This window comes from Loa loa, assembly GCF_000183805.2.
Source record: "Loa loa unplaced genomic scaffold supercont3.128, whole genome shotgun sequence".
Classification (NCBI taxonomy): Eukaryota; Metazoa; Nematoda; class Chromadorea; order Rhabditida; family Onchocercidae; genus Loa; species Loa loa.
Window position 1 is genome coordinate 165,845 of NW_018108308.1, and position 9,350 is coordinate 175,194.

At 33.5% G+C, this 9,350-nt stretch overlaps 1 protein-coding gene across 1 annotated transcript; it reads right to left on the minus strand.

Moving 5' to 3' along the window:
* Positions 1 to 364: 364 nt before the first annotated feature.
* LOAG_03358 (hypothetical protein) lies at positions 365 to 5,592 on the minus strand (the record flags this gene model as incomplete). Its single annotated transcript, XM_003138895.2, has 12 exons — positions 365 to 619; positions 770 to 917; positions 1,104 to 1,241; positions 1,362 to 1,547; positions 1,841 to 1,955; positions 2,348 to 2,469; positions 2,592 to 2,664; positions 3,097 to 3,219; positions 3,290 to 3,515; positions 3,715 to 3,846; positions 5,144 to 5,202; positions 5,355 to 5,592. Coding segments are annotated over 12 exons (1,784 nt in total), but the record flags the coding sequence as incomplete, so codon positions are not given.
* Positions 5,593 to 9,350: the final 3,758 nt, after the last annotated feature.

Below are 9,350 nucleotides of genomic sequence, written 5' to 3' on the forward strand. Positions count from 1 at the left end.
GGAAGTGATAGCATCTAGTCAGTCATCCAGCGAATTACATCTTTATATTTATCTTTTTTTTAAAACTTACTCAAACCTTCAGAAAGAAATTGCTTAAATCATTATTATTTCAAACGAAAACAAAGATCGAAAATACTTTGTTCAAGTTTGACTTATGTTTTGGTTTAGATAATCCATTTAGTATTCGAATGTTTGGGAAAAAAAGAAAGAGCATATGTAAAAATAAAAAGTGAAAAGAGATCTCGATGACAATTTAAATCAATAGCAAGGTAAGCACTGCTTAGGATTTACTTAATTACAAAGAACGATATCATGGAATTCCTAAAACATACTTGAATCCACTTTAATATTCATTCGATGCCATGTGGAATTTGATTGGTTCGATCCTAATTAATTTATTTTCCTAATGAACCTTGTTGTGCATTTAATGAAATTTTTGGATAAGACCAATGTCCACCTTGAGTATCAGGTGTCAGTTGATATCTTTCCCATTCAGAAACATAAAGTCGGAAACAATCCAAACGTCTGATACCGATCGTCATATCATCTTCATACTTATGTAATCGTTGAATAGCGTAGTCTGGCAAGCAAAAGTCATAACAATTCGAGCAACTTGAATCTAAAATATGCAAGTTTAAGATGTTAACTGATAATCGTGGTAAAAAATACCGGTATATATATAATGAGATCCAGCAAATATGTCAACAAATATCGGGATTTAAGCGGCTCAACAACAAGCAATACCAGTACCAAGAAATCCTAAACTTACCTCGCGTATAAACAGTATGCTTCAGTAAATACCATTTTGCACTTCGACAATCATCAATTTTATTTGTAAATTTACGTTCTGCACTTCTCGCATCTATTGCTTCTGCGTGGTACTGCCAATATTCTTGCCATCCATATTCCGAATAAATCTTAATGCTCAACCGGAAGTATTTCTTTTACAATGAATCGAAATGAAAACAGATTTGTAACTATTAGCAAAATTTTACTGGAATTTTTCAACAGCCGTAACGTTTTTGCCGCAACATTTTTTATAGCACAAAATTTTTTTTGTTGAAAATTAAGCAAAAATATTAGTGAGTAATCGGCATGCTAACCTCAGAGGTTACAGATGAAAGCGCATCACGAAGAGCAGTGACACTTGGAATGGCGGAACGATCAAGGGGCAGCAGGAAACATACGATATGCTTACCAGAACTATCAATCAACGCATGATCCGCTATTGCTATATAACCCTAAAATTTGTATCAGATGCTGCTAACAAGAAAGAGAAGTGATGCCGGTACTTGAACAGTGAAGTTGTTCATTTCCTTATTTTTTTTTGAAGCCAAAATGTAGATGAAAATAAAATGTACCGTTTCGAAATCGATAACACTGGACGAGTTACTTTTGAACGGTAAATTCCCGATCAGCTCGAAATGAACCTGTGATGAACTATAGAAGATAATATGAAGTAGACTGGGAATCTGATTGTAGACAGCGTCCTGGACATGATGGTGACATTTTTTACATATTGGTGGATATAAGGATAATGTCCGTATCTAAAAGCTAGATCTTAATGGCAGCGAAAATACTACAGAACTGATGTATTCAAAAAGAAATTGGTAAAAATCTTGCGATGCTTCATTTGGTACCATATGTTTAGAAGTAAATTAGTGAAATAAAAATTCTTGCAACTTCAAAATTATTATTAGAGGTTTCAAAAAATATTGGAAAAATTTAACGATCATTCGTAAAATTGAAAAAATGAGTCAATCCCTTTATAGGTTTCAAAAATGCAGCTCATCAAAATGTTTTTATCAATGAAAATATTACTGCCGGAAGTATTACTTACCGAGTAAGAGCTAAATAGAGCGTTGAGTACAATGCCCAGTAAAATGAAAAGTAAAGTGACAAGAAGTAAAAATAACAACAAAAGACAAATTAAGCGGGGCGTCCATGTCGTATTCCTGAAAAATTTCTTTTGATATTTAAAGCATTCACAGGAATTGACTTAGAATAATCGTTAATCTCTCATCTTGCATGAGAAGAATACCGATACTATGATTGTCGCCGTAGCATATATCTCTTGTGATGTCTGAGAAAAGTACCGTAAAGGGGGCCATGTATATTTCTGCTGCAATTTAACTCCATAAATTTTACTGTGAGGCATAGGGATTGACTTTTATAAGGAATAAAGCGGGGAATGTCTAAAAATAGGCCCATAAATTGATTTCCTGTTTCCAGATTTCCTTCCCGCTCTCTGAGGATCATCGAAGTAGTGTTTATAGCAAATTCGTTCATCCATATGTATTTTTTATTATGCTCAGAATTCTTTGAAAATTGCAATAATTTGGAAAACCTTGCTCTTGCGAGAATCTTTCTCATGAATTGTGTTACTTGTTCCCATAGTGTCGGCGTTCCTTCGGATGATTGCGAACGTGATTTTGTGAAACCGGCGATTAATGAGGCATCCGATCGAGGCTGTAATTCCGAATTATCTTAAGAATTTTAATATTTTAAGGCTGTGATACATTTTTAGTATTTGTGTTTTCAAGAAACTCTTATTAAAATTGGCCATTCCATTAGCACATGTTTCAACATACCGCATAAACATCAGCCGAATCATCCTGCTGTCCCATTTGCATACGTTTGTAGCTGTCCTTTCGAGACAGTTTACTAAAACAGGCTATACTTCTAGATTCGGACTAAACTGGACTGAAACAGGGTGAAATTGAACAGTGAACAATGGTCCGAAGAGGTAGATCCTTCAATTTGTCTTCAATTTGTCATTGATCTTTCAACAGAAGTGCTACAACTTAATTACACATATTGCAAAAATATCATTAGTACTATTGTTACCATTATTGGTGTTGTTGTTGCTCTGATCATGTTGGTCAGTGGAGTAAATTAAATTTACCCAGGAAGTAATGAGTTTAATTAAATGGATTCGGAGAAATTTTGTTGGACATTTTAGTGGACATGATGATATGAGTCAGACCGCTTCAATACCGGCATAGCCACATTGAATAATACGCGTTTTACAAAAAATTTCTGCCATGCCTTCTTTAGTTACTCTTTGTTCTGCTCTAAATTAATTAGTAAACGAACCTCTCTTCCGGTAAGGTGCCGATACATTGCCAATTTTTTGTTCTTTCAGCAGATGGAAAAGGCAGTGTATATACGGTTTTCCGATGATGATCAATTACAGCACCAATTTCATTAGCTGTTGACCTGTATGACAATTTGTTGTCATTTTGTGGAGAAATATAATGTTACAATTTTGGTATGGAAATATATCAACCTTGCTGAGTGGAGGAAACCGACTTCTTTGTGACTAGATTTTAGAGTTGAGGGGACTCCTGAGTCTTTTCCTTCACTCCGCTCCTGAATCAACGTTGACCGCTGATGTTCGACACTTCTATCCCTATGTATCCGTTGTTGATTTAGGCTTCGTTCTGTTTGTTGTATCGCGGATCCATCATGGATGAGGCCTGATCCATGCGTTTGCACTATTCGTGCACCACCCTCTGTAATAAATACTCTTCATGAGTGTCAAGAAGCTTAATCTAAAATCGAATCAGAGTTGGGATTCGATGGATAATGTTTAGAATATTTTAAGATTGTTAAAAGCATATCGCATTGCTACTTGATTTGTTGTGAAATGTTTCTACATCATAATTATGATGCAGCGCTTTAAATGCAAATGAATAAGTGTGGACGACTGACCTGATGTATGCACTTCGTGAACATCATATCCATAAGAATGAATATTTGCCATGGAACGATCCAAATTATCTGATAATTTGAGATATGGTACTGGTACGTTTGCTGATTCCTTGTGACTACCAGGAGACATTCCTGTAATTTTCCTGATAATTTGATCTTTCTTACTCCAAATTGGTTCTTTGTAAGACGAGAAGTGACGATTGGAAAAAATAACTTTTTCTTTTGTTTTTATTGATATTTTTGCACATCATATGTATGATCAAATGAGTAGATCGGTCAGAGTAGCAATATTTAGTTTTAAGTTAAATTTTCAAAACTGCTATAGATTCATAAGTGACAAGACAAAGTCTTGCATATTTCAGTTTTTGTTCCCGAACAGTAATTCAAGAGAACGTTAAAGGAAGAAATGGTGAAAATGATAAAATGAGGGAAAAGAAGGAATAGAAATATCCAAGAACTGCTGGAAAACGCTTTTAGAAGAAGAAACCAAAGTTTCGGAACTTTCAACAAACGATCTTCCATTATTTTGCTCATACTGCTGCTTTTTTTGACGAACGTTCGAAATCATATTTTTGATTTTTGCATTTGTGAAAAATATTTATTTTATTTTGAGCTGATTTCGAAGTTAAAACTCGTATAATTGGCCATTCATTTCAGGTTAATTCAATTTACTTCTCTTATTTGAATTTCAAAATGTAAGGAATATATGATGCAATCCTGAAAATTCATCCACAGATTATCAGTAATAGACGCATGAAATAAATTGTAAATCTAAGTTGTCCAAGCTATTGAAATTTTGGATTCTGTCCATTTCATTCTCTTTCCACTTCAAACGAAATTAACGCTATAACATGTGATATGCACACGTGATGCCCCCACGTGATACGTGATACGCACTATCAGTAAAATATTACACAGTGGAAATTATATAACATTCCGATAATAGTGAGATATTCAAAGTCCCTCTAAGATTATTGTTGGATTTGTATGAAATGAGTGATCAGTACAGGTGTGATTTCATAAATCAGTTTTTCATTCTATTAATAGATCGTTTTAAAAAATAATAATATTATCGATCCGCGCAAAAATATGCTTTTAGACATGATAACATAGATAATCAAAAAAGAGACTTTGTAACAATTGTAGCAAACTTTTCAACTTAATTCAGAGGGATGTCAAAAGAAACTGTGTGCTTCTTTTTTGACCATAACAACTTGTTGTATCGAATTATCAATCAAACTATTAATTATCAAGAGGTTTGAAAATTACTACAACAAAACATTCAAAATTCATTTAGGAAATCGACGTCCATTCAGAGGACAAGACAAAATAGGACGATGTTGTCGGTTTATTTGTTATTTGTTCACAGAGCTATGAGACATTTAATGTTGTTTATCTTTGCAATAATTCCAGAGAGTGCTAACAATACCTGATATTTGCATAAATGACGCATCTCTACTGCAATCTCTTTCACCGGTTGCATGGAATCTGAAATGATAATTGGCAAAATGAGATTTGAAAATCGAATTTTATAAGAAAACATAGCAGTTGAGCGATAGCTGAATAAGAATTTGCATTATCTATTAATAACTGTTTATATAAGAATATTCTATCTATTCAAAAGCGGCAGAGGAGCAAACCTCCGTTCCGCCTCACTGTTAAGCGCGGATGAAGTTGCTTGTAAAGAGTTTTGTGATGTAGGGTAAAAATCATGAACTGGTAATTCCTCATTGTATCGTTGTTCAACTGTCTCCTTCAGAATTTCTTGCAGGGGGACGTGTGAAGCATTGGCACCAGGTAATCGACGTGATTCGGTCACATAATGCTCGATGACTTCCTCTTGCTCAATTTTCTTTGCCGAGGATTCATAGTCCATCTAGGAGAAAATAAATTACGTAAAGAACAAGAAGAAATGGAAATATATTCTGCGGTATCACATCAAGGTCAAAAGTCAGATAGCTAGCAGATGGAAAATCGTTCTAATTAATAACTCAACCAGTTTACTGAATCAACGTATAAAATTATTTACAATAAATTATAAATTTGCTTTATCAATTTCATTACCCAAAAAAATGTAACAAAGAATGAGTTGCTTATGAAGCCAGGTAAAAGAAGTCGACTAATTCAAATTGGCAGGAGTAACAAATGCAAGTAGTGTGGTATAATTCTTGTTCAAAATGATTATAATGCTGAGAAATATTCAATGGAATCGATGAAGAAGGAGAACAGGTTGGAGTGAGACAAATGGTCAGAACGGAAAGGAAAGTTTCAGCGAAATGCATGCGGAATAGGACGGTGTGACAGGTAGGGTTAATAAAAATGTAATTTTTCATACAAATACTAACAATGAATACAGCAAAATCATTTGGCTGTCGGTGTATTTGCTGTGAATGGTATGGATTTCTTATTGAAAAAGTACTGTAGTATAGCAATCATTTTGTTGGCAGCAAATTAGAAATTGAAAGAATGATTCGATTCTGAACATAATATTGTTAATTCACTTCAGAATTACAGGAAAATTCGAGGGAAAATAAAAGCGCTTATTGATAACCAAAGAGGTAGATTTTTAATTGGGTTAAATTTATTGTTTCAAGCTAGCGGTCACTTGCGAAGTAAAGTTGAATTCTAACCTCAATCCAGTTCATGTTTCTTTAAACAAATTATTTAAATGAAATAGGAGAGCCCAGAATTTCTTATTCTATAACATTTTAGAAGTATGCGCAATTTAGTGAGCTGAAGTCATAATGATACCATACAGAAAAAGCAATAACAGATAACGGAAGAATGTTAGGATAAGAATTCATCAAGCAATATATTATTCATTTGTTTGGGATATATAAAAAACTTTTTTGCGGAAAATTAATGGAACTATGATTTTTTGATTATTTTAATGTTGATTATGTTGGTTTTCTGTTATGTCAATATGTTAATAAATGATTTTTTTTATTGTGATAACTCGGATAAATTTCTTGACGCATTTGGATGAAGTTGCACAAATCTTGAATTTCCAAGTTTTGCAAGATTTGCAAGCTGAATTTTATATGGTCTGAAAAAAGGTCTCATTTGTTTGAGCAACTTTAAAATTCTCGGAGCATCAATTTGAAAGAAAAGAATGAAATAAAAGTTTCAAATTTTGAAAGATGAATTTGCAAAAGTCTCCGTTCTATTCCACTATTTACATTCCTCAGTATTCTTTACATCTCCCCGTGGAAATACTCACTTTATACAAATCTTCCCAGATAAATAATACATTCGATCACTCATCATCCTTTAAAATACTAATCCTTAAATAACCACATCAAATAGCTATCTTTTCCAACAATCAAAAATCTTTCACAGTAGCGGTATATATATATATAACGTGTGTGTGGTGTGTGTGCACGTATGTGTATTGTAATGACAGTGTGTGTTGGAGAGATGGTCAGGTTTTGGAAGGGATTGTGTCAGGGGAAAACATAGCTATTGAGGAATGATGGTGCTGTTGCCCAATTAAATGAGTTTGGCTATAAAAGACACTCTGAAGGATTTGTTAAGTAAGTGGAGCATTGTTATCCTTACAGGGAACTATTGTCGAAATTAATTAATGGTAAGAACTGTTCCAGAGAAGTATCTGTTCTCTGTAACAGCGCAATGTATCGATATTCTTAGTATCACTCTCATAAATGTGTTTGCTTGAGATATGACTGCTAATACGGCAACCATCATTATGATGATATCGCCCATTTGAGAGAATACATATTTGCTCTTTAAATGTCATTAAAAAAAAATTCTGTGAGGATAATAATTTAATGAATTAGGAAAGGGCATGTCATCGGGCTGATCTAAAACCGCGGCATTTTCACAGTACTTTATTGTCCGGAAAAGCACAACGACAATAACATCCGGGAGATATCCCATTGTGCAGAAAGATGGTTCAGAAAAGAAAAGTTGAGCTTTCGAATATTCAAAGTATCAAATATTGCTTGCTAAAATAAAAGATTAATAGGACAAAAAAGCATTGCGCAATGATCTATAATAAAGCAATCTCGCAGATGTAAAATATTCCATCGCTAAGTGCAAATATTTTCTATAAAAACATGACGTCAAAAACGAAAAGAAAACGTTTAACGGAGAGGATATCAAAACTATAAATCCATTTTAATATGTATATGAATAAATTATTCTAATGATTACAGTTTCACCGCATCAACCGATGAGATGGATTAGCTGGTTCTCGTAATTGAGCAGTAAATGGTTCGTGAAATCATAAGAAATGACTGCTGAAAAATTGAACGCATTGTACAAAATAGCTGTGTAGTCGAGCAATAAATATAGTTTTAGGAACAATCTAAGAATTCATCAAGAAAGACTACAGAGCTTTCAGGATTCTGAAAATTACTCGAACTTTTCAGCGAATAGAATGAGAAGTAGCATTTCTCAATGGAAAATCCGACTGTCACTCTCTTTCGGAGAATTGCAATCCAACATTCAATCGTGAAGCTTTGCTTTGTTCAATTTTTGCAATTTCCCTCCAACCATTTTCGTGTTACTAAGGGATAGAAGAAGCCTTCAAAGTGATAAAGAAAGTAAAGCAGAATAAGTAATTTTTTTAACTGAAGAAACTCTACAAAAGATGAAATAAAAGAATTGGCCGACGAATGCGGTGGAATGGAAAAAAAGATCCGCCCGATGATTTTAGAGCAAGTTTGTTTTCTAGGTACAACAGTGCATTATTGAGTGATTGGTAACAGTGTGGTGTGAGTTCGCAGAGGTGCAGATAATTGATCTTGAACTTAACATTAAAAAGAAATAATATGGGAAAATAGCCTTTACTCACTCTTTGAAATGCAAATGTCAGGACAATATTGGTTAAATACGCTTTAAAGTTAGTCTGAAAGAAATTAGAAAAATTCGAAAAAGTGATAAACCAAAGCTAAAGTGTCTAAAGTCAGTTTACTGTCAGCAGTGGATACGACACTAAAACATGATACATGATGATTCAGAAAAAGTTAGGGTTCTGAGCATAGAAACAATAATTCTCAAGAATTCCTGGACGAACTTAGTCAAGATAGAGGTAGTAAAATAGTTAAACAGTGAATATCACGAAATGATAACACTGATTTTATCGTCCGCAATTTTGAGTCAATGGTATAATGAGAATGATGATCCCACTGTGATGAAGAAACCGAAAACAAACGTTCATCGAGGAATTTTGATTCAAGTTTCTGGAGGATTGAATCCGTTAACAATTCAATGCACAGTTCAATTAAGCAATTAATTTGACAAGTGAAAAGCCTTGAAGAGGTCGGAATTCTAAATAATGAATTCAGAAATTATTAACTTGTATCGAAATTTAGAGCTTCATTTGATATAAATACATTTTAATACTTGAAATATCTTCCGAAATATGAAAATAGCAAGCTATGGGCTGAAATTAGAGTCCAATTGATGTGAAAACTTCGACTGTTATCTGCATGTTCTTGATGCTCTTGAAAATATACACTTGATGTCTATGAAATAACAACTAACAAAAAACAAATATTTTTGTCGTGAAACAGACAATTCCAAAGTATTTGGAAACATAATAATATTTGGAACAGTAAGCACTAATTCGGAAACTTCTTCCTATGGTAAGAATTCAAAATTACTGAAAATAG